General features: G+C 30.4%; 1 protein-coding gene across 4 annotated transcripts; it reads right to left on the bottom strand.

The window, feature by feature from the left end:
* Positions 1-395: 395 nt before the first annotated feature.
* Positions 396-7,607, bottom strand: LOC123229531 (nitrate regulatory gene2 protein-like). Of its 4 annotated transcripts, none has more exons than XR_006504905.1 (5): positions 5,350-7,607; positions 4,054-4,268; positions 3,284-3,507; positions 968-2,066; positions 396-755 (listed from the first exon to the last, which is right to left on the bottom strand). XR_006504905.1 is itself a non-coding variant. In XM_044655409.1 (5 exons), exons 2-5 carry the CDS (start codon positions 6,944-6,946, stop codon positions 1,271-1,273), a joined length of 2,832 nt encoding a protein of 943 aa, XP_044511344.1. In that variant the 5' UTR covers positions 6,947-7,046; positions 7,254-7,607; the 3' UTR covers positions 752-1,270. The 4 variants fall into 4 exon arrangements, 3 of the variants coding, with proteins under 3 accessions (XP_044511344.1, XP_044511345.1, XP_044511343.1); XM_044655409.1 differs by having other exon boundaries at positions 752-2,066; positions 5,350-7,046; positions 7,254-7,607; XM_044655410.1 differs by having other exon boundaries at positions 752-2,066; positions 5,350-7,169; positions 7,254-7,607.
* Between the last annotated feature and the right edge of the window lie 11,725 nt (positions 7,608-19,332).

Below are 19,332 nucleotides of genomic sequence, written 5' to 3' on the forward strand. Positions count from 1 at the left end.
CTGGCAAACTAATCAGTTTTGATTCCAATTGAATTGCACCATGTTGGCGGGAGTTGGTTTGGAATCACGGAATCTTAAGCCAACCAGCATTGTCCACTCACCTACTCAAAATACCATCCACTGCCGCTAAAATCAACCTATCTAACCATCATTAATCAGCACATCCCACTTCTCCAGCCACACCCACCTTCTCAATCAGGTCTTATCCATTAAAATTTTCATTCGACCACACAACTAAATCATCGAAATTTGATTTTGAAACTCAAGCTTCTTCAGCGCCCAAGCTATAATTTCCTATGTTTTGGTTGGCAAAGGACTCATAGGTATTAAGTCTTCTTTTCTCTTCCATCACGCAAGAAAAAAAAATGGAAAATTCAAGACATTATCAACCTATCTCCAAGAACAAAACATTAATATTATGCGTATCTACTTTCAATATACAAATAAATATATATTTATGTGTATTATCACGTGATTAGATATTATTTTATCTTTAATTTATAATCACCCAATCACATGATGACACACATCAAGTATATGCTCATTTATATACTCAAAGTGAGTAGACATAATTTTATTGAATGTGAATACATAGCAACTTTACTGCTGACAAAATTCAATACTCCTTCAAAAGCAAGATAAAACTTCTGACGAGAAAAACAAAGAAAATAACTTACAGAACTACAAACATGATGTGCCTGCAAAATGCTTTTGCTTCACTTTCACATACTTTCAGTTGAGGCAAAAGAAATTTCCTGTAAAAAGCAGGGCAGGCAGAAATAGCTTTCATTCATTATCACATTGATTAATAAAATATCCTAAGTTTCAACACTAAACATCTACCCTCGACTATGATACTCCCAAACATTCCGACAACAACCAACCAGTCTACCCGCGACCAACCAACCAATAAATGAATTTCTGTACAAAATTCCTACCTATCTAATTAAAGGGGCTATAACATTACCAAAATTTTGAAACATGCAATTTCAACTTTTGACCTCCGCAAAGAATGCACCGTCTGAGCTTCTTTCCAGCAGATCTGCAACTCTACATTCTCTAGATGATTCTACAACCCCCTTTTTTCACATCTTCTATTAGTAGCTCTTTGTAATGCCTAATATTCACTTCCTATAGATTTTTTTTTCCGCAGCCAATCTAACATTATACACAAGTGATCTCACTGCAACTGTACATATTCTGGCAGAATTTTTCCCCAAAATAAGCCAACTCGGTCAGATTGAAGCCAAAATATTAATATAAGCATTCCCTATGAGTTTCCAGAATGGTGGTCAAGTCGGACTTCCTCGTGAACTTTCAGTGCCTCTGCAGTGAACTTATGTAATGCCTCAAAAATAGGGGCAAAACCTGACTGTAAACTACTTGAAGCTGCATTGTGAACTAGTTTAATGGCTTCCTTATGCCTGGCTCTCTCTTCTTCCAGTTTCTTCTTCATTGAATCCAAATCCACCTGCAGATCATCAAGAGGTGAAACTCCACTTCCAGAGACCTTGGACACTGCTGTTTTATCAGACAGTGCATCTTGATCATGTTCTAATTTTCCCTTCTCCATGCGTAAGGTCCTAAGCTGTTTCTCAAAATCCTTTGAGGTATATTCTGCTTTGATCCTTTGTCGTTGCTCCTCATCTTGCCTTTCCCATAGCTGATGTAAAGTTGAAGCAAATCCACTCATAGCACCTGCCACCTCCTCCTCAGAAATTCTATCCATCGCTTGGTACCAATCATTGCAAATTACAAAAATAGGAGGAGCTCCAATCCGACTAGGAGAGAAAGGAGCTTGTCCATCAGGGGTTTCTTCAGGTTCATAAAGAAGGCACCTTAAAAGCCACCCATTTAAGGACTCAACATAGGACTTTTGGGACCTAACCCAATTATTAAACTGGGAACACCAATTCATAAGCTCCATCTCAAGATCAAGTGTAGCTTTTAGACCAGAATCTCTTCGGAAGCCTGTGTTTGCTTTAAGAGAGTGAACTTTGCTTTCCATGATAGCTTGGAACTGTTTCTGGTGGCATTTTAGCATGGACCTCCACATTCTTATTAATCTGCAAATAGAGAGGTTACTTTTATCAGATTAACAAATAAAACCCAGAAAATCAGCAAATAAAATGATAGAGAAATACAAATATTTTAAATTAAAAAGCAGTTGTTCCCAACAGAACTGAATAGCACCAAAAGTTTCAGTATAAAAACTAAGAAAAATTATGATGGTTGCACTACTTGTAAACATTATATATACAATAATCAGTTGATCCTTCAGCAGTTTAATAATCGTTTCAAAGAATACTGTGCATGGAAATGAACTCCCAGCTATTTCCAGCTAATGTGAGAAAAGACAAATAATAGAATGGCAATCTATGTTGCCATATGAGGAAAAAAAAATTAAGGATGTTCAAAGATCAGTAGACAGAAAGTAAAACTAGCAATTTTATATTCATAATCTTGAACCACACATATAAACGACATTAGATATGATGATATTTTATATCATGATAAACACCCTAATACACTGATATGGGCAAAGAAATAAAGGGCTGTACCACTTGCAATATCTTCATGTCTGAAGTAAGCAATTACACTAAAGCATATACCATAATGTGGAAAAACAAATGAGATTTCACCTTGCTGATGTGAAGCCATGTAGCAGTAGTTATATAATAACAAAAACAATAAAATCCAACATTATTAGTTAAGTATCAACACTCTCCAGCCCATCAATAAAGAACAAAAGCCTAAACCCATTCAGTGATCAAAACCCCAACCAAAAACCTATCATTTGTCAGAAAGCTCCAGTTTTACATATAAGAAGTTAACTTAGACATGGGACATTTTATAAGACCTATTTAATCAGGAAAAAGTCATAATCCAACAAATAGTCTATAGTTAAAAACTTGAATGTCAAAGCGAAAAATTCTAAGGTACACCAGATTTAAAATATCATCTTAACTTTAAGAATATGTTATCTTTTTGGCCTCCATTCATAGACAAAATTCAGTGTCAAACAAAATCTCGCAACCTAAACCATAATACACAGATATAGAGTTTCACTAAAAACATGGCCGAACAAACAAATGTAAAACACAAGTGACATTCCTATCCCTAGCCACAAGTCCCTACCACCATCTATTTCATCCTAAAGAAACACAAGTGACATTCCTATCCCTAGCCACAAATAATAAGATATTCTATATGTTATAGACATTTAATTATAAAGCAACAGAAACTTAAATTAAACAACTCAAAGAATAAAATCAATTTATACCCATGAATTAGTTCAGTGAGTTGTGGCCGCAATTCTTCATCCCTCAACTTATGTATCCTGCTTGATATTGAATCAACTGCCCTGATACAAACATTAATTTTAGTAAGCAACTTTCTTATAGAATCCTGTGTAGCATCAATCTTGCTGGACTCTGCTCCTCGGTCATCTAACATTCTTAGTCTCCTGCACTGCTTTTCATATGTAACTCTTAACTTTTCTTCATCCTAAAATCAGCAGAAATAACCATAAATGTTAAACCGAATTCCATAGCCACTAGATATCAAACAACTTGAATGCAAACAATTAAAAAAATAATAGAGTAAAGACAATGATAATTAACATCCAAATCACAACTGCTATACACAACAGTATTGTATTATGATTTACAAAGCATAAAGACTTTTTAGAATCAGAATTTTACACGGAACAAATTTCACATGACAGAATAGGAATCTGAAAACCCACAAATCTGAAGCCTAACAGCAAGGAAAAAGTGAATCAGCCAGCCATCAAGACTAAACCAAAGCCTGAACAATGATTTAACCCAAAAAAGAGGCTAGGCATGATCATAGACATGAGGAACAGAAAAAAAAATATATATATGTATCAACCACAATTTTCAGTTTCACAATTATTCAATGTTCCAAATGTGGAACTATTTTGGATGGCAGCTTCAAGCATGATAATGCAGTAAAAAGAACTCTAAAAGGTTCATTAAGAAAACAATCATCAAAACAGTAAGAAATATTGAAAAATATATGCTCCCCCACCTTAACTTCCTTGTATAATTTCTTCTCCCAGGCATAAAGTTTCTCCAAAGTTGAAGAAAGGTTAGCAGATTTTATGTCAAAGTCTTTCCTGGGATCCCCACAGTATGCTTTTGCCATCTTCATTGTCCTAGAAGATAACCGTGCAGACCCCCTGGGTGGAGGATGTGAAGATAACATGAATGGTGCAACCAGGTACATGATCCTGGAGAAGATAACTTCACATGGGTATGTAAGTTAGTAGAGAATCATGGTAAAAGCTAGTGTATATCAAATTTAATGTTAATCAACAATAAAAATGATCAAGCTACATGTGATAGATTGGCAAAGGGGATTTTTTTTCTAATATAAAGAAACAGATAAAAGCGAAATAGCATCTTAAAGGCTCAATTTGTAAGCTTCCATGTTTTAAATTGTGGCATAGTCAGCTGTGTAATATTATCAATTTCCTGGAACTAACTGGACAAACCCACACCAGGTGACATCTTTCTGGTTACAGCCAACACCAAGCATATGAATATCATCCTGTTAGCAACTCAAATAGAGATTCATTTTACCAAGAAAATGTGCGATTTTTTTTCCAAAAGTTGTTCCACAATAATATCCCCTCACAACTCAATCACTTATTTTTGGTCCCCAACGCTATCAAATTCACAGTTAAGGTAACGCATCTAGGGGGAGCAGGAGGTATATCATAAAAAGCTGTGTCTAAAACAACATGATGAAACTGCAGGCAAACATCAAAGTGAAATACAAAAAAGCTACATATATAATTGGAAATGCTGAGCTATGAAAGATGTAAAACTAATGAAGGAAAGAAAATCGAGCTATTCAAGGCAGATGGACGCAAAACAGTATCACAAAACAAGACAGCAGTATGCCCCTCTTTCTTTGTTTGGATCAAATTGATTGTCAATTTCGTGGGCAGCTTTCATAAGAGAAATTTTTTTTTAGTGTTTTGGAAGACTGAAAAATAGTGGCTTTACCAAAAAAGTAGTCCTGAGGAATCACAAACCAGATCTTGCAAGAGTAAACCACATATGTGACTCGACCAAGCTGGGTCAACTAATATGATGCAGTCGACTAGAAATTCACTGAATAACTTCTCAGCAACAAACAATTGCTGCGACTTGCATAATCACACAAATGATAAGCCCATATTATAAATATTAACTGAAAAGGTGATAGAGAGCATTCAGAATGCACAAAAATACATCCCAACCGCAGAAATGGAACTGGAAAGTAATCACATTCACAGAAATCTGTAATCAAATAAACACACAAGGCTTAGAATCATACCTTTCAGTAGTGGACTGGTTCTACGCTGATAAGGCAACTTTCCGACCTCAAGCAACATTGCAACCTCTTTTCCATGACTTGAAGCAATCTCAAACTCATCCCTGATTTCCTTTACCACCTCCTGAAGTTCCCTTGTTCCATGAACTGACAATGGAGTTAAACTACTGAGCTTTGAAGATTCAATATCAACAGTAGAAATTGGTGAGTCCTCAACCTCAAAAGTCACCCCCTTTTTTCTCATATGTCCCTCTTCAGAACCCTTTGAAACAATACTTTCAATACTACTACCACTATTGTTCTTAACCTCTTTAGGCTCTGCTTTCTCAATAATCGGTGACTCATTACTAATGTTTTGCACAGGGACTGACCTAGAAGTTCCCTCTCCAAAGTTCACATTCTTGTGTTTATTATTACTACCACTTTTCACGTTTACATTCATTTCCTCGTTTATTATATTTTTCTTTTTTTCATTTTTATAAACTTCTGGCTGTGTCTCATCTTCCAAAGGTGGTATACCTTCTCTCTCCCTCACCACAGTCGAATCTGGACTACTCGCATTGGACCCGTACCCGTATCCAAATGAACCCGGGTACATACCATAATTGTTACTATTATCATAAGCGTCGAACACATTCAGATAATCCCACGTGGACACCCTGGGCGGCGAGGGAGGTGGCTGCGGCTTAGCTGGTGGACTCGTCTGCTGATCATTTGCTGGAGGTGAACCCATTGAGAACCCGAAAAACCCACCATTCTGATACATAGGCGGATAACCCGGCCCACCGTAGCCATATCCATAGCTGGACCCAGTATAATGTCGCTCGGGCTCCTCGTATACAACAGACTTCGCCGGTGTAGCAGATTTTTTCATATAATACATGTTGTAGTTCCGATTTGGAGGGTATGCCCAATCTTGTTGATTTGGAGGGTATTCCCAGTTCTGTTGATTTGGAGGATAAGCAAAGTTTTGTTCGGTTGGAGGGTATGAAAAGTCTTGTTGATTTGGAGGATAAGCAAAGTTTTGTTCGGTTGGAGGGTAAGAAAAGTCTTCTTGATTTGGAGGGTAAGCAAAGTTTTGCTGCGCATAATAATACGGATAATTGAAACCATTGTACGAAGAAGAAGATGGCTCATCTTGTTCATGGTGATGTTCATGTTCATGTCCACCTTCTTCGTCGCTCTCCTTTATATGGATATGACCTGAATCCGAGTCCGTATCTAAATCCGATCCGGAAGACAAATGCAAATGCGAATCTTCATGTATTTCCTCCTCTTTCAATCTATCATCAGCCGAATGAGAAATCGAGGTGGAGGAAGACGAGTTCCGGATTTTCCTTTGCTTGGACGAGGATTTGCCTTCGTCGGACGGCAAGGTGAGAACCGGAGAGTCTGGGGAAGATCCAGAACCTCCAGTCACAAGCTCTTCCTCCACGAACTTTCGAAACGCGTCACCAACTTCCTTTAGCGAACAGAAATACGACAAGTGTGAAGCAGCGAATGCGTAGCGGTGTTCGGACGCTTCTTTAAGAAGCTGCTTCCGTTCTCGGCAGAGCGTCACAAGCGGTAAGTCATCGATTTTGGATCCTGCACACCCCATATCCAAGAAGCAGAAGAAGAAGGAGGAATTTGCATAAAGAAGTCGCGTGATGGGGAAGTGATGATGATGATAAGCCGAAGAAGAACACCACTCATGATGCCTGTTCTTCGTAGAAAGGACGACCAGGAGAAAGCATTTAGGAGGGGCAAGTCAGTAAATAACAGTAGATCCAAGGCTAATTTCAATTTATCTCTTCACCACAGAACAACTTCATCATCAAAACCTAAATAAAGCAAAACCCTACGAAACAGAGAGAAATAATAACGGAAAAAAAAAAAAAAAGAAAAGAAAAAGAGATGAATCTGACCGTCGAATTGGATGAAAGAGAAACACAACCGTCCATACAATTGAAAATTGAAACTGAGATACGCTTCCGGAGAGAGCTTTTTGTATTCTTGTTGTAATAAAGGCTTTGTTTTTTATTATATTGATGTTACCTGGAGATTTGAAAAGTGGTGGGGATTTGTAATGAAAAGAAATTTATTAATGAGAGAGAAGAAGAAGAAGAGGGAAATTAGACTTGTCAGCCTTCTTCAGCGAAAAAGAGACCGTTTCAGAAATTGCAGCAGGAAGAAGCAGGTTCGTGGAACCCGCCATCTGGCTACCAGTTTTAATTTTGCTTTTGTGTTTTTTTCTCCCTAATTGCCCTTGGTGGCCTGTGCTTGGTTTGTTTTTGTTCATTTAACGAATTAGAGAAAAGTAAACACTTTTTCAGTCATCCAAAATTTTACGTAGTTAAAAGGAAATTTCCAGGGTGGGAGAGAAAAATAGTAATTTTGACTTAATTGGAAATTAAATTATTAATTACAGGTTTTATTTGTTTAAATTGAGCTATTCAGCCTCAATGGAGAATCTTCGTTAAAAAATTTGAATTATGTGAATAAGTAATTAAAATTAATAAAAAAAGAGAAAATATGCATTGTTATATCTTCTCATATCTCACAACCATCTCGTAATATTATGTTGTTCAATCCAACCCAACTTTCCTATAACAATCCACGCCATCGCTCGACCACTTCGTTTCATATCTACTTTTCCCTTTTTTTGTTTAATGGCTTATGACTTCTGTGACCATAATAATAGTTTATTTTGGCATTGTGTTGGATTTATTATTTACTCAACGTTGGTTTCACAAGTACCAACTTCTAGTAGGGTGGGTGTTTCTTTATTTTTTACATGGTGAGCCATTGGTGGTTTGCAGTCGCATGATCAACCATCATGTGATGTTTATCTTTTCTTTATTCTCGTCTCTTTGTTCATGATAGACATCACAGAGAATGTCCGACAACATTACACTGCTTATAAGGGTGGCCATTATGGTGGTGCATGCTTCATTAAGGAAGAAAAATGATTTGTTATTGGATAAAAAAGTTATTAGGTTAATGACCGATAACTTTGATTGGATCATCTTCTTCTTTTTAATATTTGTAAATTGTTTAGTGCAAAGTAACTTCTTAACAAGACCATTAATGAGAATGACAAATTTTTTTTTTTTTGTGATAGAAATTGACTGATACTAATTTTTATTAACATTTTTACATTAAAATTTAGCAAAATTAATGAAATCAATGAAGCTAGATTAGATCATCGTGCATATTCAAGGTTAAAATAGTAATTTTACAAAAAAAATAAAGGGTATATAGCCAGGCACTTCCCTTGTTTCCATTGGAAATGAGTTTTAAGGATAAAATTGGTAAATAATCTATTTATTAAAAATATTTTAGTTATTTTACGGATCTCTAAATTATTTACAACAAAATTCAAATAATAAGTTCGATATCATATTTGTCATTTTTATGTTAATGTATGATGTTAAGACTCAAGTGAAAAAAAAAAAAAAAGATTTCTGCATTAAATTTTATAAAACTAACTTGTAGTCGGAAAATATTAATCACTTAAATTAATTATTCACATTCATACGTTTTGAAATGGATTCAATCAAGTTTATTTAAGTTTGATTTAACCAAGCTTGAAATGAATAGCCACATTTCAAGCATAGTTCTAAGAATTTCTTGAGTGACTTCGAGTTCAAAAAAAATATTTTTTTGATAAAAAATTAAAAAAAATACTCAATTGTGATGAGAAGATAAAGAAGTCAACTTATTTATAATAAGTGAGATGAGTTATTATAATTTCTTTCGATGATTTGAGTTTTAGAATTTGAATGAAAGCTTATTTATAGTAAATTTTTGCAAATGTAAGTCCACTTCCTATTTGCAAAAACCTCAAATTTATGTGCATGCCATGCATCAGGCTTTTCGTTTCTTAGTATTAAAAAAATATGTTGATGTTTTTATGAAAAGCATGTACTTTAATAAAGGCAAAAGACTCATTCCCACCCAAGGTATCAAACGCTCATCCCATAGGTTTTAGAATTTAAAAAGATATAATTATTATTTAACTAATAATATTAAAAAAATCTAATTTTTATTTTTTAGTTTTAAAAATTAATAATTTTTTTAAAATTTAAATTTTGAAAAGTTATTTATATTTTTTTTTGGGTTTACCTTTTTTTTTTTTCTGACCAATTTTTTAATCTCTAGCCACCATCTTCAACCCACTCTCTCTCTCCTAGAAATTGGTCATTTTTTATTTGTCAAATTGATTCATCTTCATTTGAAGCTTTCGTTGTTGTTTTCTGTCGAGTCGTCTTGGAACAAAACTTTCATCATACGATTCGTCTTTGTTCAGAGGAAATTTCACAACAAAGGCCGACAAAAACTTAGATTCAGTTTTTGCCAAAAAGAGCGTCAAATCTGAAGAGATGAATCTTGTCCTTGTCATGATGAAGACGATTAATCTTTCAAGAGAGAGAGCACCAAGAGGGAGAGAAAGTGGGGTGAAGACGAAGAAATTGGCTGGAGGAAAGATTATTAATAAAAAAAGATAAAATTTTGTTAGTTTTCAAAATTTAGGAAAAAAATTATTAGAGGAAAGATGTAACTTTTCAAAACTTAAGTTTGAGAAAAATTATTAATTTTTAAAACTAAGAGGCATAATAAGATAAAATTTTATTTTTTAAATAATATTAATTAAATAACAATTATACTCTTAAATTTAATAAATTTTATTAATTATAACAAATAACTATTTAAGCTTTTAAAATTTAATAAATATGAATTTAAAATAGATTAAACCTCGTATGAGAATAAGTCTTTTGACCTTTAGTAAAAGAGAATATTACACAACAGATTATTAATAAAAAGAGAATACTGATCAACAGAGAGTAAGAGGCAAGTTACCCTTATAAACCACCTACATATCCGTTTTATTATAAGAAATTCAATTTCAAGAAATTCATCATTTTCAATTGAGAAAGAGATCTTAAAAAAAAAAACAGACAAAATAAAAATTGTTGTTTAGCAAAAGGGACAAAAAGATAAGGGATAAAAGGGAGTCGTTGTTGTTAAGTAGAGATTTGATGACCGATAATCCTTGCATTCCCTTTGTGGCACCATCAATATTTGTTTATTTTGTCCCTTCTAAATTTATTTATTTATTTATTTTATATATAATATTATATTTACACATTTGCATTCCATATTGGTCTTTGTCTTGTCTCTTCTTTTTATTTTTTAACTTTTTCCTTTTTATTTGTAAGTTGTAACCCACTTATGTTTCGGGTCCACCGTTGCCAACGCCAGCACGCACCTTTTGGGCACGAGCCGTCCACACTTTTGGCTTTATTAACTAATATTCTCTTCGGGTCGGGCACTATAATGACTTGACCCATTTAACTATTTGAAAAGTCTATCTAAAATTTAAAGGGTAAAGCACTTATTCATACTTAAAGTATAGTAAAAATCTAAAGTAATTTTTTTAAAATTTTAAAAACTCAAATATTTACTCATAAATCAAATTTTATTAAAAAATTCAGTTAAAGTAAAAGATAAAACTTAGACAAAAATGAATAGTATTTATGTGAAAAGAAAACGACTACTCTTCATCTTAGACAAAGACTCATTGCCTTCATCTCAAACTAAGAGCAATCGTCTTTGTCTAAGTCTCGATCGAAAACGACTGACAAGGTAAGGGAAAGAGCCAGAAAAGAGAGAGATAAGGGAGAAGAGAGGATGGTCGACGGTTGAAAGCCAATGAATCCCCGTTGAAGAGAAAGAAAAAAATCCTAGGGGATAAATCATCGTTTTTCAAACTTTAAGTAGGAAAAAATTGTGAAATTTTAAACCTGAGAAATAAAATGTAATAAAACTTTAATTTTTTAAATTTTTTAATAAATAACAATTTTACCCTTTATCATAACTAAGTTTTTTAACAAAATTTAGTTTATAGGTGGATGTTTGAGTTTTTAAAAATTGAAGAGAATCACTTTGGGTTTTCACTATACCTTGGGTGGGAACACATTTTTTGGCCAAATTTAAATATCAACATAGGTGTTACAATGTAGAGTGTAGCTTAGGAGAATATTTTGCACAATTTTTATGAACAAATAATTATATGTTATCATGTGATTGAATGTTGTTTTATTTTTAATTTTCAATTATCTAATCATATGATAACACTCTATTATTTATACACAAAAAATTACACACATAACATTACTCTTTTGCTCTCAAGGAACCTAATTTTAGTTGGTAGGTAATTGCACTGAAATTCATTCTGCCGGTTTGGCTTGTGATATGTCACTATGTAATTGAATGTTATTTTATTTTTAATTCTTAACTATCAAATCTCATAATGATACGTTAGTGTTTATGCATAAAATTATACACAAAAATTATACGCATAACATTACTCCTATATTAAACTCCTCTACCTTTAACATATGTTTGTCTATCAACATATGCATATCAAATTAATATAATATAATAAATAATAAAATAATATATAAATAAAAAATAATATATATTTTAAGGTATATCAAATTAATATGATATAGTAAATATATTAAACGATACAATACATATTATTGAAATAGACTGATACACATTTTTAGAGAATATAAATATGTAGTATACACATATATAAAAAAATTTTAGTTTTTCACAGATATTTATAATATTTTTTGAAATAATAATGTGATGATTATAAATTTTTATTATTTTATTAATATTAATTATATTATTATTTAAAATATATATTATACATAATATAGAATACAAAAATTTTAAATTTTAATATATAATATGATACATAATTTAACTACCATATGCTAACACTGATAATATCACATGGGATTTGGATTGTTTTTTGTTTTTGACCAAATGAGATTAGGTTAGGTGCAATATTCCTTAGCTTGATGACATATAATATGATTGATTCCCTAACTAAACATACGCTAATTAAAAAGTCCCCGAATAATTATTATTTCAAAAGTTATTAAAAAATAACTATATGTTAAGGGGTTATATGAAAATAAACAACTCTTTTAAGGACTAAACCACTGTAGTTAAATAACTTATTTGAATTTGGATAACAAAATCAATATATGTACACGTAAGATTGTTACAATTTGACGAACGGTTGTCATGGTAAGTCATGAGGCTAATGTTAAATATCAGTATAATCAATTTTATTTGGCACCCTCAACTTATAATATTTACACATGCACCCTCAAGCCAAACTTACTAGCGCTATAAAGAGAAACAATAAAATTATGTATACCTATTTTTGGTACACAATTTATGTACACAGATGAGATGTTATCATGTGATTAGATGTTTCTTTATCATGTGATGACACATGTTTTAAAATCACCTAATTACATGATGACACATCACTGTGTATATGAATTATGTACAAAAAATGAGTACACATAGCATTGCTCAAAGAGAAATGATAATAAATTGCTAAATTCTTAGAGTATTACTATGTATATCTATTTTAGATACATAAATGAGTATATACTTATATCTGTCATCACATAATTAAATGTTATTTTATCTTTAATTCAAAATTATCTAATTATATAATGATACATATAAATATATACTTATTTATGCGTTTAAAATGAGTATATATAGTTTTATTAAAATTTTTATATTAAATATTTATCCCTCATAGTTAAAGTTTGTCGTATACACTAAACTTTCTAACATGAAATTACAGGTCAAACAGAGCAAAATAACTTACAAGAATTGAAATTGCTAGATATCAAATTTCAATTTTGGTTTCTACCTAGGATTAGTATACCCAAAGTTTTGGTTTCAACTTTTGTGGAATCAAACAATTTCAATTCTCCCCTATATAAAATTGAAATTGATCCAAGAACCAAGTTCAGATTAAAGGTTAGTATTTAACTCAGTATTTTATTTTTCATTAATAAAATATATTATTTTATTGAAGAATAAAACAAGGACACATTGTTGCTATATATAAGAAAAGTAAAACCCAATCAACACCAACAATGTGATTTTTCAAAAAGTTTCATAAACAATCGAGGAACAACCCAACAAAAATGAAACCATATTGGATTATCAACGAAACGACAAGAAGTTTGAGGGCCAATATTGCTTCCAAGAGTTTGCAAATTCACAAGGTTGGGCAATCACCAAAATGCCCACAAAAGGAGAGAACAAAAAAAAGAGATTGCACCTTCGAGCCAAAAAAGTCAACATCAACCGTTATTTTCTAACCTATACAAAATATTCTAAACTTCAATTACCATCATGCTTCCAACATGTATTTTATGCTTTTCAATGATGAAGTTGGTATACCATAGCAACTCATCATATTCCTTTTCAACAAGATTCTTGCATATCACTTTAACAAAAGCTAGAAAATCCAATTAGAATAGATATATATGACCGAAATCTAACTATTCGTATGAAAGAAGCCAAAAAGTTGAAAATTAAAGAAGGTGGGTTTGAACAGAGTTGTAATTAGAGAAGGTTTTAAGCAATCTTTTTTCATAAGTAAAAATAAAAAAAATAAATAGTTGTAAGAAAGTATAAACGAATCAGAATTAATTAGATATATTCCAAATAAGAACTTGTTCCGTTCATTTCTAATCTAATTTTTAAAAATCTTGGGAACGAGGTATCAAATTTTCTTTGGCCCTTTTAACTTATAATATTTACACATACACCTCTAAAGTAAACTTGCAAGCATTATAAAGAAATTTTCTCTAAACCACCTATCTTCTGTGTTTTGCAATTTAAACCCCTTATTTAAAGTTCACTGAATATGTCAAATTTTTTAATCAGTGTAACAAATTTTATTTGACCCCTTTACTTATAATATTTATACATACACCCCAGTTCATATATTATAATGTTTTATGGCAAATCACTACAAAACCCTTTACTTTGTTTTAATGGGAAACGCTTCGATATTCATGCCAAACTTTCTTCAAAGTTTTGTGCGTAGGTTAAACTGCACTTTAAATATATATTTTATTTTTATATTATTATTATTATTAATATTATTACTATTTAAATGCACTCCTAAATTATTCTCATTCAAATCAACAAAGCTGTGATGTGACGTCGAATTTTTAAAGAAACTTTGGCTGTTAACCTAATCTGAACAAGAATGCATCAACTTGTTGACTTGAAAGAGGATGATTTAGGTGTACATTTAAATTATAAGAATAATAATGAGGCCGAATGAGTATTTTCCATCCAAGGTTTAATATAAAGACAAAAATATATAATTTTATTTTATTTTTCTTCATATTTTAAAAATTAATATTTTACCTCAAAGTTTAACTTTTAAAAGTGACTATTTTTTTTCAAATCTTTAAGTTTTTTTTATTCACCTATCTAATTATCAATGTGTGTCGATTCTCAACCTAAACCTAACCACTGGTGACTTCACCCAAAACCTAGGGATGATGAAGCGTCATTCTTTGCTGGACGATATTGTCATTTAGACAAATATTTTTGTTGGATTTCAAAAGAGGGAGATTGCTATTCACCAAATAAATCGACCAAATTTTAGGATATTAAATCCTTGAGAGAAAAGTAAATTTTTAAAATTTGATCATGACGAAATTATTAATTTTTTAAATAAAAAAAGAGATATAATTTTAATTATTTTAATATTAATAATAAAATAACGATTTTATTCTTAATTCTAACAAAATTTTTTTTAATGAATATTGCTAGAGTAAACCTTAGATAAGTATTTAAATTTTTTAATATTCACAAATGTGTATTTATCTTAAAATTAAATCTTAGATGGGAAAGAGTCCTTTGGCCTACTAATAATAACAATAATAATATAAGATAAGAAGGGTAGATCGGGGCAAGTAGTTTGTTAAGATGGATGCCCAAAGTGGTATAATGTTTCCCTTTTATTGAGTAGGTAAAAACAAACTCATTCCCATTTGAAATGTTACAAACAAACTCTTTCACAATTGAAATTCTAAAATAATAAGAATAATATTTCACCTATTTATTTTTAATATATAAATAAATATATATTTATGTATATTATTATATAATTAAATATTATTTTATTTTTAAATTAATATTATTAAATTATTTAATAAATATATATTTATTTATATACTCATAATAAATACATATAATTTTATTCATATAATTAACCAACTTACATGAAGACACATTTCTCATTGTTGTCATCATCATCATCAACCAATCTTTATCCTGTGTTCAATTATTCTACAACAACTGTTCAATTACGCTGGTTGAATACCATCCCATACGTCGCCTCTCTCTTCTTTTTTACTTTAACTTTGACTTTGCTCGTATTTGATCAAGGTTTATATTCAAAATAATATTACGTGTATAAATAAATAAATTTAATAATAAGTAAAAAAATTTAAAATAAAAAAATAATTACAAATTATTATTTTAATATTTAAAAGTTTAATTTTAAAATGTTATTAGTAGAGGTAAATTTAGGCTAGATCGAATCCAAACATTCTTTAGTTTGAGTTTGACTCAAACAAAAAATAGTTCAATTCAAATTCAATTCTAGTTCATCTAACTAAAATTATATCTAACTCGAGTTTAACTCAGATAAAAAATGGCTCAGTTCGACTTAATTTTATAGTTCAAATCAATTGTTCAAATTTATAGCTTGATTCGACTTGAATTAATGATTCAAATTGACAGCTCAAATGTATGGGTTGGATTCATGGCTCGAATTCATGGTACATTAACAAAACGATATTATTTTACCAAAATAATATTTAAAATTTCTTATTAGAGCTGAACTAAGTAGTGTTTTCAAATTATCAATTCAAACTACTGAATTCAAGCTTATTCAAGCTATGAATTAGAGCCGAATCGAGCTATAAATTCTAAATATTAATTTGAGCTAGATTTGAGTCAAACACTCTTTGGTTTGAATTCGATTCGAATTAAAAAATGAGTCAAATTTTTTAACTTAAATTCGATTTAAATTTTAATCAAATAAATATGAGTTGAATTAAATTTAATTGAATTTAACCGAACGAGCATGGATTATCTCCAGGCCTAGTTGTTAGAGAGAATTTCATCTATTACTCAAACTATCTCTCGATACAAGAGTGTTTATTAATACTCATCAGGACAAAGTATGGAAGGGTCCCTCGTCAGGATTTTCTTCTTCGTCATAATAAGCTTTAAAACGACAAAAAATCAGGGGAAAAAGAAAAAGCAATTCACCTGTGAATAACTAAAGCAAGAAACTTGGAAAACATGATGGGTTTGGAAGAGTTATCATTAACCTAACACCCCGTGTGCTTCCTCCATGGGAGCAAAGGCAGGGCTATCATCATCTTTCCATCTCTCCTTTTCACACCACACTTTATGAAGAAAAAGCAGGACAGGAGAAAAAGTTGAAGACATTTTTGCTCTAAGCTGTCTCTGGTCATGCCCAACTTTCACCTGTAAAAATTAAAAATAAACACGCTCTCATCACTTTTTCAAAGCTGCCCAAATTATCCAGAACTTGGGTTGATCATTATTTGACAAGACCAGAGTGGCACTCTCTCTTTTTCCAAATTTTGGTTGATTAAAAGTTAGACACATACATGCATTCGGTTCCAAAAGCACAGTTTGGCTCAACTCAAGTGGGATTTTTTATTTAAAAAAAACCCAGCAGGTAAATATTAAATTAATTATGCAAGAAACCCTTAATCCAAGTTTGATCGTATTAAAAAAAAAAAATCTATTAAAGAAGTAAGGAATGATTAATGATCTCTAACTCTTAAGGAAATGACTTATTTGTATATCAATTAAATATTACAATTTTGCAGAAGGAAAAAAGAAAAAAAATCAATTGTAGCTATTCGCCAACATTGAAAGAAATTTGAAATAGGGTTGGACTACTCCCAGAAATTAGAATTGGGCCGCACAAGCATCATCCTCTGCTTAAAGGAAGCAAGCCTTTCTCTTCACCATATACCCATGCACCTTTAACTGAGAGAATTTGTCCAACTTACATCAGAAAATTATACAAAGAATATATTAGAGCCTAGGTGTAAGATATATTACAAGCCAGAAAGATTAAAATTTAAGAGGACGGTGGATTTTGAGAACTGTTATATAGATAAATTTATGTTTGATCAAACTCATAGAATAATACTTGAAAAGGTGATAAGTCATTCTAGAGGGACAAGTTACACGAATACAATTTTAGCTCAATTTGTATGCGGGTAGAAGTCTCTTGCTCAAAGGTTCTGACCTACCATATCATGTGTCTATGTAAGAAAGCAATAACTTTTTACCAAGTTAGAATCAGATAATTCTCCTATTTCTATGTGAAACGAAATAAGAGATTAAATTTGAATTTTAATTCAAATGTAAATAAGATTATAACTCTATCTTTTTATCTTACAAATATAAATGATTAAATAGAGTAAAGGGCACAAAGAGAATAACTTTATATGAACCATAGACTAAGTATGAGTCTTGATCAAAAGTATTACCCATTTATATTTTTAGAACTTCAACATGAATTTATAGTTTTCTTCTTCATGCTGAATATATCACAACTTTTGTTATAAAGTTATAAAGTTTTCTTCTTCATGTTGAATTATTTCATAACTTTTGTTGCATTTTTTTACTAAGCAATTGTTCTATTTAATGTGACATTGTAATGTTGACCACTAAATTATTGCATTTTGTGATTACAATTAAAAAAATTATTCAGCTGCTTTAAATTGGATTGAATGTTTGCATTTATAGTTTTATTTTTGTGTATGTTTCATAACTTGAATTAGATAGAAATCAATAGATGGAGTCATTGCAAAATGGTTTAATTAATAGAAGAAATCAATATATAGTGTTGATTCTTAAATTACATATATTTATTTCCTTTACTAAATAAAATAAGGGGCGAGATCTTTTTTGTACTAAATAAAATAATAAAGTTCTTTTGAGTTAGTAGAAAAAAAATTAGTGAAACTAATATTTGAGTATGATTATTTCTAATAAATATAAATTTGTATTATTATTATTATTATTACTATTATTAGCAATGCTATGTTCATTTATATTTAAGTATAAAATTGGATATACAAATAATATGTTATCATATGACTGAGTGTTATTTTATCATTAATTCAAAATCATTCAATCATATGACAACTCATCATCTTTTTATTTAATTGTATATTTAAAAATATGTATATATAATTATATTATATTATTATTATTGTTGTTGTTGTTATGTACTCTAATCAATTACCTTTTAATTTCCTATTATATAGAGGGGTGCAAACGAGTTTAATTGAATAGTATTTAACTCAATGTTAATTTGATTACATATCTATGGAACTCAAGTTTGAGCTTGTCAAGTTGGTAAGATTTCGTCTCAAATTTGAGATGAAAACAGGACAACTACCTTTACTTTGACTCTAAAAATTATATTTTACGTCCTAAATAAAAAAAAAGTTATTTAAACCCGATAATTTAAATGTTCATAGATTATTTTTATATTCAAAGTTAAAAAAAAAAATTTTAATATGCAGTTGTAAAATTTTAAACTTTTAGAATATGTTTGGTTAAGGTACTCTTTTATTATAAAAAATGAAATATGATCACAAAGATAGATTTGAAGAAAATTAAGTATAAATTATTACTATATTTAATAATTATAAATAATTATTATATTTGGTTAAATGTTATTTAAATATCTTTGAGTATAATTATTTTATAATATTTGTCATGTTATCAACAAATTAATAAATAAGAATAAAATTATAACAAAATCAAAATTAACTTAGTAAATTTTTAATATCTAAGGTGAATATGGTTATCATATTACTTCTATATTATATGACATATTACCGTTGGTGATAGAATATTATCAGAATATTTTATAACTTAGATAATATTAATTATAAAAGATAAATTATTATGATAATATTTTATTATACGAAACTAAACATGCCCTTAGGATATTTTATTTAAATTAATCAATATCAAACTCAAAATTTATTTGAGAGTGAACTTAAATAATTTGAATTCAAA

Source organism: Mangifera indica, chromosome 11 (assembly GCF_011075055.1).
Source record: "Mangifera indica cultivar Alphonso chromosome 11, CATAS_Mindica_2.1, whole genome shotgun sequence".
Classification (NCBI taxonomy): domain Eukaryota; kingdom Viridiplantae; phylum Streptophyta; class Magnoliopsida; order Sapindales; family Anacardiaceae; genus Mangifera; species Mangifera indica.

Excerpts from the sequence above, each read along its gene's own strand:
- LOC123229531 (XM_044655409.1), bottom strand. The coding sequence starts at position 6,946 with ATGGGGTGTGCAGGATCCAAAATCGATGACTTACCGCTTGTGACGCTC. Across the intron at positions 3,508-4,053 it reads AATTATACAAGGAAGTTAAG|GATGAAGAAAAGTTAAGAGT; the intron begins GTGGGGGAGCAT and ends TGCTGATTTTAG. Across the intron at positions 2,067-3,283 it reads CTCACTGAACTAATTCATGG|ATTAATAAGAATGTGGAGGT; the intron begins GTATAAATTGAT and ends CTCTATTTGCAG.